The 16,471-nt window shown below is 33.6% G+C and overlaps 1 protein-coding gene across 3 annotated transcripts in view; it reads right to left on the bottom strand.

Annotated features, from left to right (window-relative positions):
* Window positions 1–15,474, bottom strand: part of LOC127705800 (peptidyl-prolyl cis-trans isomerase FKBP4-like) — a 28,567-nt gene extending 13,093 nt beyond the window's left edge. For 2 of the 3 annotated variants that reach the window (XM_052210148.1, XM_052210150.1), the window contains exons 1-5: window positions 15,150–15,474; window positions 4,682–4,846; window positions 3,971–4,069; window positions 2,188–2,438; window positions 262–345 (exon numbers count right to left, since the gene is read on the bottom strand). In XM_052210148.1, coding sequence (XP_052066108.1) covers window positions 262–345; window positions 2,188–2,438; window positions 3,971–4,069; window positions 4,682–4,846; window positions 15,150–15,369 — 819 coding nt within the window. In that variant the 5' untranslated portion in view covers window positions 15,370–15,474. Of the gene's footprint in view, window positions 1–130; window positions 215–261; window positions 346–2,187; window positions 2,439–3,970; window positions 4,070–4,681; window positions 4,847–15,149 lie in introns of all 3 variants that reach the window. The other variant, XM_052210149.1, reaches the window with a different exon arrangement.
* Between the last annotated feature and the right edge of the window lie 997 nt (window positions 15,475–16,471).

Below are 16,471 nucleotides of genomic sequence, written 5' to 3'. Positions count from 1 at the left end.
ACAAAACCTCATTAAAAACCAGGGTGAACTCAGCTTTCTCTTTGGCAATGTTTTGGTTCAAAGATTATACAATGTCAAAGCAAAACACTTAGTCAACAGCAAGCCAAATTTTAAGGAATCATTAGCCTACCTTGAAATATTTATTTCCTTTATTTTTGGCTTGTTCTGCAATATCCGATCGTCCGTACGTATCAAGTTCCCAAGGTTGTTTCTCCTAAAAGAGACATACCATACTTTAGTTATTTTTTACATCAATCTTACCTTGAAGTAATGGGTTCCTCTGTTTTTAGCAATTTCTGATTGTTCTAACTTTTCCTCTGTAGAAAATTCCCAAGATTCTTTTGCCTGAAATCAGCCAATATATAAATGCACATTCATACCAGAATTTATATTAAAGCATTGGATTATAAAAAAAATCAAATGTGTATGAAGATGCATTCTGTATGTGTTATACAGCATGATAACATAGGCTAGAGGTATAGGGGAGGGTTGAGATCTCACAAAACATGTTTAAAAGTCAGGAACCTCTAGCCTTTGTTAGTCTTTTGTTTTTTTAATTTTGGTTTAGTTGTATGTTTTCAGAGTTAAGTTTGGCATCCATTTTGCTGAACTAGTATACATTATTGTTTAAGGGATCAGCTGAAGCCTGCCTCCCAGTGCCAGATTTACTCACTGCCTTGAAGACCTATTAGTGGCCTTTGGCTGTTTTCTGCTCTTAGGTCGGGTTGTTGTCTCTTTGACATATTCCTGTTTCCATTCTCTATTCAAAGACTTCTAACCAATGGCATTCTTTTGTTGATACATTTATTGAGTATCCACTTTTTAAAATTCCAAGTGAGAACTGTACCACTGGGGACATTTTTCAAAGAGGACATTTGTCGTAGGACACTTGGTTTTATAATATTTCATCATACTTTTAGCAGTTAAATTATTTATGTTTAAAGTATGGATCCAATCAACATCAATAAATCTTAAAAAAAAACATGCCAAAAGGTAACTTGGGTTATATAAAGTGAAAATAACAATGCATAGATAATCCAATGATTTGTAAGTTTTAGAAAAATTATTACTGACTGTAATGAAAAAAATGCAAAAAGAGGGAGAAATAAGAGGATTTTTAAAGTGGATGATTGGTCTTCTGAAGGATATTTCTAAATTCAAAATAAATGGGGAATGTGTCCATGGGACACAGATGATGCCCCCGCTTGCATACAAGATTATAAAGAGACATAACTCAAGAACAATAAAAGTGACACTAACCAAATGTGTACTTAATCTGTGTTTTGTGGTAATAAGCATTGTGTATAAGTTTCAAAACATTAGCTTGAGGCAAACTTAAGTTGGAGAACAAAAACGAAAAATCAGCAATTTTTCCATTTGTAAAGGGGCATAACTCTAGAACAGTAAAATTCTGTTCAAATTCAAACTTGATCTGTATTTTGTGGTAATAAGCATTGTGTATAAGTTTCATAATATTTGGTTAAGGCAAACTAAAGTTAGAGAACAGAAACGAAAAATTCAGCAATTTTTCCATTTGTAAAGGGGCATAACTCTGGAATGGTAAAAGTGACGCTACCCAAATTCAAGCTTGATCTGTGTTTTGTGGCAATAAGCATTGTGTATAAGTTTCATAACATTTGGTTGAGGCAAACTCAAGTTAGAGAACGTACGGACGTACAGTCGGACAACGGTAAAACACAATGCCCCCTCCGCAACGGCGGGGGCATAAAAATGTACAGGGAGTTAGTTACTACTGGACTAGTCATTTTTGTGTTATATAAAGCCTAACAGACTAGCACAACAAAAAATGTCCAGTCATTTTGCATACTTTTGATCAATGAGGGTGACAAGTTGCCTCAGGTAGCTATGTATTTTGCCAATCTGTCTGAAAAAAACAGGAATGCTAAAGTTACAATTTTCAATAAAAATAAACACTACAAATATTTTGCCAGTTATGTTTCAAAATGTGATTGAAGCATTTTTGCAACTACACATACATATTTGCAATCATACCTATCTCCTTATTTTTATATAAATAAGATAACAACAAGTTAATTTCACTGGTGATTGTGGAACCAAATTACCTGTAAGTTTGTAACACTCCTTACCTTAAGATAAAGAAACCTTGTATACAGTACAGTCTTTATGTTACAACTTTTCCTTAGCAACGCAGTAAATAATGTGTACCTTTTCAAAGCTTAACAATTCAACTTCATACACTAGAGTTGCTTCCCCTGGAATGTTAAACTCTGTATTTCCCTTGGCACCATAAGCTTGTGAAGGCTTGATATCAAATTTGGATTTCTCATGCTGTTTCATTTTCTTCACAGCTTGTTCCAAACCAGGGATGATTCCTTGCTCATCTCCTTCTCCAACAATGAATTCCAACTCCCTCTCTTTCTCAAATACATTGCCATTGTAGGATGCTGTGTATTTTACTACAAAGCAAAACAAAGTTTTTGTGTGTTGTTAAATTACAATATGTTTCTTGCAATTCTTAATTTTCTCATTGTCATGTACTCTTAAATATGCTGCTAACATGGATGACTTTTGTTGCACACTGTTCCCAATATACCATTAGCAGTCAAAGGGTGGAATTCTCCAAAATTGAAATTTATTGTTTTTTTTTGATTTTTTGTCAAACAATTTTTAATATTTGGAAAATTTGTTATTTTAATAAGCAAATAAAAAACACCTGACAGGTTAAATTTTTTTCTCAACAAAGTTAATCAAATATGCTTCTTTCACTTTTTAAAGCCTCATTTTTGAGTTTTTTGTTTGGATTACTGTATATTTCTGACCTTCGAAATTGCTTCTTCATAATCAGAATTGCTGTATTTTTCTAACCAACCTCTGCTAGTTTCCCTTCCATTGAGCTTTTGTATTTTTCCTCCCTCTTACATCTTTCTCTTCATTGGGCCACTGTATTATTTCCACCTCTGACAGTTGCCTCTTCATAAGAAGAACTTAATTTTTCTCACCTTTGGTGGTTGCCCCATCATTAGTAATGTATTTTTCTTATCTTTTTCCCATCATTAGGTTTTGGCATCTCTCTCACCTTTGACAGTTGCCCCATCATAAGGATTACTGTATTTTTCTCACCTTTGACAGTTGCCCCATCATTAGGATTACTGTATTTTTTTCACCATTGACAGTTGCCTCGTCATTATGATTACTGCATCTTTCTCACCTTTGACAGTTGCCCCGACATAAGAATTACTGCATCTTTCTCACCTTTGACAGTTGCCCCGACATAAGAATTATTGTATCTTTCTCACCTTTGACAGTTGCCCTGACATTAGAATACTGTATCTTTCTCACCTTTGACAGTTGCCCAGACATAAGAATTACTGTATCTTTCTCACCTTTGACAGTTGCCCAGACATAAGAATTACTGTATCTTTCTCACCTTTGACAGTTGCCCCATCATTAGGATTACTGTATTTTTCTCACCATTGACAGTTGCCTCGTCATTAGGATTACTGTATCTTTCTCACCTTTGACAGTTGCCCCATAATAAGAATTACTGTATCTTTCTCACCTTTGACTGTTGCCCCATCATTAGGATTACTGTATTTTTTTCACCATTGACAGTTGCCTCGTCATTATGATTACTGCATCTTTCTCACCTTTGACAGTTGCCCCGACATAAGAATTACTGCATCTTTCTCACCTTTGACAGTTGCCCCGTATTGTATCTTTCTCACCTTTGACAGTTGCCCTGACATTAGAATACTGTATCTTTCTCACCTTTGACAGTTGCCCAGACATAAGAATTACTGTATCTTTCTCACCTTTGACAGTTGCCCAGACATAAGAATTACTGTATCTTTCTCACCTTTGACAGTTACCCCATCATTAGGATTACTGTATTTTTCTCACCATTGACAGTTGCCTTGTCATTAGGATTACTGTATCTTTCTCACCTTTGACAGTTGCCCCGACATAAGAATTACTGTATCTTTCTCACCTTTGACTGTTGCCCCATCATTAGGATTACTGTATTTTTCTCCTTTCTTTATTACACTCCTGATGATAGAACCATCTTTGTCCTCTGATACATCTTCACCTAAAATGTAAATTTGTACATATTCCTTGTCATCACTACGTTTTAAAATATGCAAATGAGTATACATATGAATACAACCTAGGGAAAAATTTAGTTGTAATTGAATATGTAAGTTAATCAGATTTTTTTCTATTACAATTATTCTTTAATCTGAAAGATCATGACTTTCATTGTAGTACTAAGGGCTTCTAGCAAGACGCAAGTTATACCGAAACAAGAGGCTGTCACATTGACAGCAAACCAGATTTTCCTGAAAGAAAATGATATTTGCTAATCTGGACCCCCAAACAGGATCAAATTAATAAAATAAATGAATTTATGTAGGGTTCAGAAATGGAAAGGCTAAAATCAATCTAAGTATCACTTCTGGCTACTTAAAGGTCTACAACTCGACGACAACAGCTAAAATCGTGAAAATAAAACTTGACCTTCATTTAGTCACAGGAAACAACATTTATACATGTATCTTAATTTGACCCGACAGCCGTACATCACCAAATTAATAACTGATATTTTCCTTTGGAAATCCGGTTAAAAATATAGCATACTATACTGTCACCTTACATGTATATATTCCATGAAGCAAAAGCACATATTTCAACTAAAATTTACCTTTCCAATCAAACAGCTCAACTTCAAATACTAATGTAGCATTTGCTGGTATTTTAGGAAGGGAACCAGTCTCTCCATAGGCATATTCTGGTTGACAGGTAAAGCGGGCAATCTCCCCTTTTTTCATTGTGGCAACACCTTGATCCCATGCTTTAATAACTGCTCCTGTCATGTACAATAAGAGTACAAATCAGATATGTATGTCAAATAAATTATTTATAAGATGTTAGGTTTATAAAATCTGAAATTACAGATGGTTCTTTCATCAAATAATATGCAACACAAATAACTCTTTCAGTTTCACCAAAATTTCAATTTTAATAAATTACAAGGCCAAAATAAATATATCATATGTATGTTTACATATGTTTGTATTTTATTAAAAGTAGGGTCAGTCAACTGATTCATTTAGTCAGTCTTTTTAAGCATTATATACTTGAAAGGTGAGGCATCAGTATATAAACATGTATTTCAGTACTCAACAATATACACATTTTCATAAAATGAGGGAGCCTCAGTGGCCTAGTGGTCTGAGTTGTTTATATGGGGAGGGTTGAGATCTCACAAAACATGTTTAACCCTGCCCCATTTTTGCGCCTGTCCCAAGTAAGGAACCTCCGGCCTTTGTTAGTCTTGTATTTTTTTAAATTTTGGTTCATTTATATGTTTAGTTTAGTGTGGAGTCCATTTCGCTGAACTAGTATACATTATTGTTTAGGGGCCAGCTGAAGCCTGCCTCCACTGCAGGATTTCCTCGCTGTGTTGAAGACCCATTGGTAGCCTTGGGCTGTTATCTGCTTTTTGGTCAGGTTGTTGTATCTTTGACACATTCCCCATTTCCATTCTCAATTCTATTAACTGTATCACTAGCCTGTTAACACTGATGTTGTGAGTTCGAACCTGCATGTGGCAGGTTATGTTCGACACCAATCTATATTGACTAGGATTTGCCATTTTGCTAGCAGAAGGTTGATGGTTCTCTACAGGCACTCTGGCTTCCTCCATCATTAATAAAATGCTTCGCTGGGGCGCAGCTTGATACGACCGCAGAGGTCGAACCCTGAACAGTTGGGGCAAGTATGGACACAACATTCAAGCTTGATACAGCTCTGAATTTGGATTGTTATTAAATATTTGACACAGCATAGGTTTCTGACACAGAAAGAATGTGGTCTAAGAACTTGAATTTTTTTAATTTACCTATTATGGTCCAATGTCCAAAATCAAAATACATGGTTAGATTCAGCATATCAAAGAACCCCATATATTCAATTTTTGTTAAAATCAAACAAAGTTTAATTTTGGACCCCAACTTGGACAAACTTGAAAACTGGGCCCATAATCAAAAATCTAAACACATGTTTAGATTCAGCATATCAAAGAACCCCAAGAATTCAATTTTTGCTAAAATCAAACTAAGTTTAATTTTGGACCCTTTGGACCTTAATGTAGACCAATTTAAAAAACGGGACTTAAAATTAAAAATCTAAATACACGGTTAGATTTGGAATATCAAAGAACCCCAATAATTCAATTTTTGATGAAATCAAACAAAGTTTAATTTTGGACCCTTTTGACCTCAATATGAACCAATTTGATAGCGGGGCCCACAAATAAAAAATCTAAATTTATGGTTAGATTCAGCATATCAAAGAACCCCATATATTCAATTTTTGTTGAAATCAAAAAAAGTTTAATTTTGGACCCCAACTTGGACCAACTTGAAAACTGGGCCCATAATCAAAAATCTAAACACATGTTTAGATTCAGCATATCAAAGAACCCCAAGAATTCAATTTTTGTTAAAATCAAACTAAGTTTAATTTTGGACCCTTTGGACCTCAATGAAGACCAATTTAAAAAACGGGACCCAAATTAAAAATCTAAAAACACGGTTAGATTTAGCATATCAAAGAACCCCAATAATTCAATTTTCGATGAAATCAAACAAAGTTTAATTTTGGACCCTTTTGACCTCAATATGAACCAATTTGATAGCGGGGCCTACAAATAAAAAATCTAAATACATGGTTAGATTCAGCATATCAAAGAACCTCAATAATTCAATTTTTGTTGAAATCAAACAAAGTTTAATTTTGGACCCCAATTTGGACTAACTTGAAAACTGGGCCCATAATCAAAAATCTAAATACATGTTTAGATTCAGCATATCAAAGAACCCCATATATTCAATTTTTGTTGAAATCAAACAAAGTTTAAATACTGGACCCTATCTTGGACCAACTTGAAAACTGGGCCCATAATCAAAAATCTAAACACATGTTTAGATTCAGCAAATCAAAGAACCCCAAGAATTCAATTTTTGTCAAAATCAAACTAAGTTTAATTTTGGACCCTTTGGACCTCAATGTAGACCAATTTAAAAAACAGGACCCAAAATTAAAAACCTAAATACACGGTTAGATTTGGAATATCAAAGAACCCCAATAATTCAATTTTAGATGAAATCAAACAAAGTTTAATTTTGGACCCTTTTGACCTCAATATGAACCAATTAGATAACGGGGTCCACAAATAAAAAATCTAAATACATGGTTAGATTCAGCATATCAAAGAACCCCACATATTCAATTTTTGTTGAAATCAAACAAAGTTTAAATACTGGACCCTATCTTGGACCAACTTGAAAACTGGGCCCATAATCAAAAATCTAAACACATGTTTAGATTCAGCAAATCAAAGAACCCCAAGAATTCAATTTTTGTCAAAATCAAACTAAGTTTAATTTTGGACCCTTTGGACCTCAATGTAGACCAATTTAAAAAACAGGACCCAAAATTAAAAACCTAAATACACGGTTAGATTTGGAATATCAAAGAACCCCAATAATTCAATTTTAGATGAAATCAAACAAAGTTTAATTTTGGACCCTTTTGACCTCAATATGAACCAATTAGATAACGGGGTCCACAAATAAAAAATCTAAATACATGGTTAGATTCAGCATATCAAAGAACCTCATATATTCAATTTTTGTTGAAATCAAACAAAGTTTAATTTTGGACCCCAATTTGGACCAACTTGAAAACTGGGCCAAAAATCAAAAATCTAAATACATGTTTAGATTCAGCATATCAAAGAACCTCATATATTCAATTTTTGCTAAAATCAAACAAAGTTTAATTTTGGACCCTTTGGACATTAATGTAGACCAATTTGAAAACTGGACCCAAAATTAAAAATCTAAATACACTGTTAGATTCGGCATAACAAATAAATAAATGTGATCAAAGATTTTACAAATCTAATGCGCCATACTGTGCAATTAAAGATTACTTCTTGAAATTTTTCAATATTTGAAATTTGAAAAAAAATAATATTTGAAGAATAATTCTTTTTAATTTCTGAAATCTGAAATGAGAAAAAATTGGCCCCCCACAATTTCTTTTTATCCCCCCCCCCCTTTTTCCCCCAAAAAAATTCTTTCCCTCAAGATATGGTCATAATCTCAATTCAAATTTCCAATGGAGTTGGCAACCATAATTACCCATTTAAATTTACCATAGTGCTAACTTAATCTATTTTATAATAGAATTAATAAAAATATAGTGTCAAATCTTTCATATGGATTTTTTTGTAAAAAAAAAAGATGAAAACATTTGCAGATATTTTTACTGGTCTTCCTTTATAAATATGCATTTCTTTAAACATAATTTAAAAGCAGTGTAAGGGAAGTAACCAAAACGTTGTATTTGGATTACCTCCCTTACACTGTTTTAGATTATCTTTATTGTTCATTAACCATTACTTTATACATAATTTAAAAGCAGTGTAAGGGAGATAATTTCAATGATGTATTTGATTTATCTCCCTTACACTGCTATAAATTATGTTTTGTACTAAAGTATTTGTCCATTAACCAGGACAACCTTGTTTTTCCCCCTTTTTTGCCCCTAATTCCTAAACGGTTTGAGCCATAACCCCCCAAAGCAAATCCTAACCATCCCTTTGTGGTATGGAAACTTGTAGTATAATTTCAGAGAGATCCATACACCGTTCCACAGTTACTGTCTGGAAACTAGAAAATGCTCATTTTTGGCCCCTTTTTGGCCCCTAATTCCTTAACTGTTGGTACCATAACCCCCAAAATCAATCCCAACCTTCCTTTTGTGGTATTTAACCTTATGGTCAAATTTCAAAAAGATCCATTCACTTAAACTAAAGTTAGAGTGCGAAAACCAATATGTATTCGGACGACGACGCTGGACGACGACGACGACGCCGGACGACGACGACGACGACAACGTCATACCAATATACCACCACAAAATTTTTTTGCGGTCGTATAAAAACTGGCCTCCACAAAATAGAGTGGGATTAACAACAAAAATCAATCACTCAAAATAACATAAAATGAGTGGTTTTAACCATTAGCACAATACAATGACTTGCCTATTATGTCGTCTTGTGAAATACCTATGCCTGAATGGAATATTTCTTAGCAAGTTTTAAAGGATTATTATTTGAAGGTTCATCAACAATTGTAGAGTTATATTAGACATTACAGTTCAACAATACACAAAGTTAAAAGTAAAATTTATATTTGACAGGCAGCATAATGGGCAAACAGTGATTTTTAAAAGAGTTTTTTCTCAATAAATCTGCACAAATTATTCATACCCATAGGTTTAAAGCGTTCCTATACATGGTATTTCTCAATAAATCTGCACAAATTATTCATACTCATAGGTTTAAAGCGTTCCTATACATGGTATTTCTCAATGATAATAAAGCTGGAGAACATGCAACTTGACAAGGTGATATTTTAATTCAATTTTATCAAAGTCAAAGACCCACCAAATGTCAGGGGTAATACTTATATAAGTCATGTTTATTTGCTTGTACATGTACGAGTAAATTTGTAAGATTTTAATTTCTTTTCAAGGTATGAAATTAAGACCGGGCACCCAAAATTAACATTACCGGTATGTTTTGCAAGTAAACTATTGAAGACTCTGTTTTTACATATTTTTTTTAATATTTTCGTCAACATATATTTGTTCCGCATGACAGAAGTTTAAATGAAAACTTTGTTATATAAAACAATGCCATAATATATGTTCCTATTGGAACTTACATTACAAAGGAACTTCAATTTCATGAAAACTGGAAATTGCTAGTAAACATATTACAAAATTGGTGCCAACAGTATTCATTTATACAAGTAGACAGGAAATGCAGAAAAAAACAATTTAAATTACAATAAGATAAGATAATCTATATTTTAGACTCAAAAGGTCCATATAACAATGATTAAATTTGTTTAAAAAATATATCCTCATCTGTGGATTAAACAACAGCTTGGGTAATGGCTTCTTTGTTTAATTTGATTTTTTTTTTTTTAATTATAAAACATCAATCAAAGAGCTGAAAGCTCTGAGGAAAAATGACGCCACTGTCTCTAATATTGTGATATTTTTTATGCAAGTCTTGATTTTCACATACCGTAATTAGTTTAACATTCCAACATGTCTCGTAAGCATATAATTGATATTCGTATATGTGTGTGTTATGTGAAGATGACAACTGGCTGTTTTTTTAGTACAAATGTATAGGTCAAGACTACCTGAATGATCTACAGTATCCAATGACTACTGGCTGTTTTTTTTCTATAAATAAATAGGTCAAGACTACCAGAATGATCTACAATATCCAATGACTACTGGCTGTTCTTTTGTACTAATAAATAGGTCAAGACTATTTGAATGATCTACAATATCCAATGACCACTGGCTGTTCTTTTGTACATATAAATGAAGACTACCTGAATGATCTAAAGTATTCTAAGTAATGTGATTTTTGTCTTGCAATTACATTTTTCTAAATCAAGAATATAGACTACTAGTATCCTTTTCAAACCAAATGATTATGAAGAGCCTGTTGTTATCAAGCTCTCATACCCCACATACATGTACTCATTAAATAAGTTACTAGTGACCTAGTTATTTCTGTTACTTGAAGCAAAAAATATTTCTGTAGATTTAGACAATAGTATAATATTGTTTTACTAGTTTTATTTCACCTTGAAGATTAGACAAATAGGGATACTCCTTTGATTTTTTATTTCATGTCAGTCAGGTCGCTTTATATGAAACTTGAAACCACTTCTCTGCCATATTGATATTTCATAACAACTCTGCCCTTGACCATGTTGACCCATGTAATTGATATTCATTCTTTAACCATATATCATAGTTAGTTAGTTTTTGATTTTGCACTCCCACACCACCTTTCGGGTCAAATGTCTGTCTCCATTTAAGTTAATGACATTGAACAATCATGGTATTAAACACAATTTCAATAGTGATAATGCTGTTCTAGTAGGTCACCATATATTCAACTTGGGTAGCATTCCAGTTATTGAAATTTGTGTCAGATTAGAACAATGATCTAGACCTTTAGGAATGGATCTTACAATTTAATATGGAGCCATAGTATGGGACCCCTACACGGTAACAAAAAAAAAACAAGCTTGAAAGGATACAACGTCAAGCGGCAAAATCTATCACCAGAAATTACAAGTCAAGAGAGGATGGACGGGATACGTCTCTAAAATGCTTGCCTAACTGGAACTACAACAAGATCTCCAGACAAGACGAACAAGGAGTTGAAGCCAGAAGTTGATATTTATGTGAAAGTAGTTGAGGGGCTGATTCCCGCTATTGAACCATACTGTCATTCTATAATATTATTGCGTAAGTATTTCTGTATTGTCCTTGTTATTGGGTCATGTCTTGGTGTACTGCATGCCGAGGACCAACAATAAGGCCAATACAGAAATACATGTAATAGTATCTTTATTAATTAACTACAGTGTTACAATATTTTTTTATTCCATTTCACAAGAGATAAACATTTTTACCTTGAAGTGGAACTATCCAAATCTCAGTTTCTTTTTATAAGATGCAATATCTGATGATTTGGTGCCGTTTCCATGTATCTTCAGCCTGTTCTCATCTGATGAATTTATCTACCCTTTCCAGTCACTATAAAGTGTTACAACTTTAATTTAGACACAACACATAAATAGTAATTGGAAAGGTACTGCCATTGCATGTGTAATGCAAATATATTTTTTTTTTAAATAATGTAAGAGTTGAAATTGATACAACTATCCATAAACCAATTGACCAAAGAACGAAGATTTGCGCAATTACAGAATGCATATGCCTGGTTCGGGTTTAAAAATAAAAGACCGTTTACAAAACATGAGAAGCGAAAGTGAACAGTAAAAATCGATTTGTACCATCGACATGATGAAATTATGAGGTCGTCAAGAAATGAACTTTGTGATAATTTACTCGTTCCCCAAACCTGAAATAATTCCATCGTCTACTTTCAAAATGCTTTTTAAATGAATGGGACCGTCTTTAACCTAAAATATATGCCATACTGAACGTTTCAGCTTGTTTATGGTGAGTAAATAAAAACTGCGTCGTACAAACAACTGTTTACTTTCAGTTTGAGTTTATCCTGACTTACGATCTAAAAACTAGACTTGTCTAGAGACGTTCCGAAATCCTGTTTTGGCCGGATCAGAACTCGGCCAATACGGAAAAAAATCTGTATTGGCCGAGTTGACATCTTATATTGCATATGCAGTTTTCATCATATTAAGTACAATAACAGTGTAGTTAACTAACAATGATACAGTTACAGACTCTGCTGCTATAACTTTGTAAACAAAGATTCATACGCACCGCGTGGGTATAACCGTATTACTAATATCCGATTATTAAAATCTTCGTAAATCTGGATCAAGACCAGTTTCTATCCAATGGATATCAAAATGATTCCGGTTATTACTTTTTTAATGATTGTAAAGTAGAAATGGCATGAAAGGCTGACATTATTTAGGAGAACTATTTTGTCTAGCGATTGCTGATCATTGGAGGGTAAAAAGTCCAACACCATAACAAAACGGATCTATTTATCATGTATACATACCGATTGTTTACGATTGTAAGACATGTGCATAAAAGTGAAAGCTTAAATAAATATGAAAAATATAACAAAGGGATAGCTCCAAATACCATTTAATAACAAAAAACATATGGACAGGTCAAGATATCTTTTTGGTAAATAAAATTAAGTATGTAAACTGGTTCCCGTCCGACTACAACACTTTGTTCGAGTGTAGCGTAATACAAGCAGATTCCAGTTAGTAATAGTATGTAAAATAGTAAATATGAAACCGAGTGCGGTAGGCGGAGGCATAATCAACTTCCGTTAGTTCTGGTCAATGGTATCGGAAACATGCCGCTGATAGCGTCATTTTCCAAAAACTACCTCAAAATTGTTAAACAATACACAGGTTATTGTTTGGAATTGATATAAGTTCATATTCATAAGTTTTTAAACTGATAACCAATCAAAACATTATTCATAGAATATTGAGAAAGGGAGGCAAAAGATACCAAACATTGCCAAAGTCACATTCTTAAGGAGAAAACTTTAAACAGAAAGCCAACTGATTATTTTTTATTGTGTATTCTAACTGCTTAATTACATGTGCTGATTTTTAACAAAAAACGAATATGTATCTTTTTAATTAACGTTTGAAATTGTAAGTTTTGAATTAAAAATATATAATCCACAAAAAAAACCCCACAAAACACTGTTCTCCCCATACCTCATATAAAAAGGAAAGAAAAAGGTAATAAAATGCTGCGCTGGGCGCAGCTTGATACGACCGCAGAGGTCGAACCCTGAACAGTGGGGGCAAGTATGGACACAACATTCAAGCTTGATACACACTGAATTTGGATTGTGATTAAATATTTGACACAGTATAGGTTTCTGACACAAAATGAATGTGGTCTAAGAACTTATAAATTTTTAATTTACCTATTCAAACCATATCATTATTATTTGCTTTTATATATAACTCAGAAATAACCAATTTAAAATGGAAAATTTTAAAGAAAAAAAAATTCCCTCCCCCCAAATTTTTTGAACCCCCTTATGATTCATCACTCCCAAACTCAATCCCAGCCTTCCCTTAGTGGTATGGTACCTTGCAGTACAATTTCAGAGAGATCCATACACTTGAACACAAGTTATTGTCTGGAAACTAGAAAAATGCTTGCTTTTTGGCCCCTTTTTGGCCCCAAATTCCTAAACGTTTTTGGCAATTACCCGCAAACTCAAACCCAGCTTTCCCTTTGTGATATGGAACCTTGTAGTACAATTTCATAAAGATCCATACACTTACACACAAGTTATTGTCATGAAACTAGAAAATGTTTTTGGCCCCTTTTTGCCCCCTTATTCCTAAAATTTTGAGGCAATTACCCCCAAAATCAATCCCAGCCTTCCCTTTGTGGTATGGTACCTTGCAGTACAATTTCAGGGAGATCCATACACTTGAACACAAGTTATTGTCTGGAAACTAGAAAAATGCTTATTTTTGGCCCCCAATTCCTAAACGTTTTGGGCAATTACCCCCAAACTCAAACCCAGCATTCCCTTTGTGATATGGAACCTTGTAGTACAATTTCAGAAAGATCCATACACTTACACACAAGTTATTGTCATGAAACTAGAAAAATGCTTGTTTTTTGCCCCTTTTTTGGCCCCTAATTCCTAAAATTTTGAGGCGATTACCCCCAAAATCAATCACAGCATTCCCTTTGTGATATGGAACATTGTGGTACAATGTCAGAGAGATCCATACACTAACACACAAGTTAAGTCTGGAAGTTACAAAAATGCTTATTTTTGGCCCCTAATTCCTTAACTGTTGGTACCATAACCCCCAAAATCAATCCCAACTATCCTTTTGTGGTATTGAACCTTATAGTAAAATTTCATAGAGATCCATTCCCTTAAACTAAAGTTAGAGTGCGAAAACCAATGTGTCTTCGGACGACGACGATGACGCCGCCAACGTCATACCAATATACGACTGCAAAATTTATTTGGCGGTCGGTCGTTTTAAAATAATATTAGGTGCCGAATATTGAATAACCAAATGCCAAACTGACTTTAAATAGGTGCCGATTTGACTTGTACCAATTTTGTTTGGCATTATACATGTATCACTCTGTAAAGTGTGAAACAAGAAATATATTTTCAATCTAGAAATCTAGAATCAGATAACCATGATAACAGGCCGCAACCTGTAAGGGAATGTGTTACACCTAAAATTTTTAAAATACAGGAATTCTGAGGTTTCTGTGGTGTTTCTATGGCATGTATGGATCGTGACTTAAAAACTCTGTTCTCCAAATTATATTTCTTCCAAAAATTTTGAAAGAAGGTTCGTTTGTGTGATTTCTTTCACTCAGCATCTTTTTTACTTTGTAGAAAGCAGAATATAAACAGACTTCCTGTTCATTAATTTTCTACTTTCGGTTTCAGCTAATAACATGAATAACTCAATAAGACTGTGTGCGAGCGTGGTGACTGCAGACTGGTGTGTGTTTACGTGATTTATGATTTTTACCCTTTCCAAGTTCAAATGTAAATCGTTCTCCTCTTGACCGACTTGAATCAAACTCTGTTCCGTCATCTAAACAACCAACATAATGAACTGACACTGTGTCGCCGTTTAGTGGTTTCTCTTCACCCTCTCCTTCATGTAATATTTGTTTCAAAATGCCTCCATCTTGCTCAAGCGAAACATCAATCTTTGGAAATTCGTCGTTTGAATTTTCTTCTGGCATTTTTTAGAAGTAACGTCTGAGGTAACAGATTAAAATAAGGAAAAAGATGCGGGTATAGCTGGTACCGCTTTCTTTTCCAGAACTTACGGATCACACTTAATCTGTGTCCTGCAAGCCCTTGATATAAAATATTTTAAAATGTGCATTATCAAGCGCTCATGTGATATATAGGAATATATGACAACTCGAACCAAATACAAGTCGGACCAAGCCAACTCTGACTAATTTTGAGACAACTTGGACTATTTTAAAGGACACCTCGGACCAGTTAAAAAGACAATTCGGACCACGTATATAGGCAACAAAGAAAAGTTTGAAAGAAGGTCGTAATGGAGGTACCTCCATTATGTCCTAATAGGCTCAAATAAGCCGGTAATCGCAGAGAACAATATTACCTCTTTTTCTCAAAATAGAAACAGCAGAGATTTGTTCATCAGCTTGGTCATTTCATTTAGATATAAAAATATTACACGATTAACCAATTAGTACTTCTTGGGCTTGACATCTGCAATCAATAGATAGGTGGGGCTTCAGCCTGTATACATTATACTCATACTTAAATGTTAGTGGATGTTAAGTATAATGCAGAGTATATGTATACAAGCTGAAGCCCATTTTGGCAGGATTTTCAAAAATTTATCCATCAACACAAAATACGTCTGCTTTTTATTTTGTGTTATTTTTATGGGGAAAAGAGGGAGTTTTTATTTTTATTTCATGAGTCTTTTTTAGTTTAATTTTTTAAATTTATAAAAATTGAAAAAATATGGGAATCCAACATTTACTAAAAATTCAAAGAGGTTAAAACTTACACGACTTATACGGAAATCAAAATACCACCACAAGATGAAATAAGATTTTGCACTATGCAAAAAATTTGACTTAAATTAAACACGATAAAAAATTGATTATAATGGTATTACTGAAAATACACAAGAAGGACAACTCCTAACAGACTGACCCACTACAAAAAGCTTGTGCACTTAATGCACAATTTCAGTTTGTATTTACACTGGCAATTTTAACCAATATATCTCATATATAGAATTTGTCAAACAGCGCAACATGCCAAAATATGCTCTTTTTCCATCAATATCAAAAT

The sequence above is a fragment of the Mytilus californianus genome, unplaced genomic scaffold, assembly GCF_021869535.1.
Source record: "Mytilus californianus isolate M0D057914Y unplaced genomic scaffold, xbMytCali1.0.p SCAF_6, whole genome shotgun sequence".
In the NCBI taxonomy this organism is placed as follows: domain Eukaryota; kingdom Metazoa; phylum Mollusca; class Bivalvia; order Mytilida; family Mytilidae; genus Mytilus; species Mytilus californianus.
Note: the sequence above shows the minus strand (reverse complement) of the source record. Positions and strands in the feature narration are given on the sequence as shown.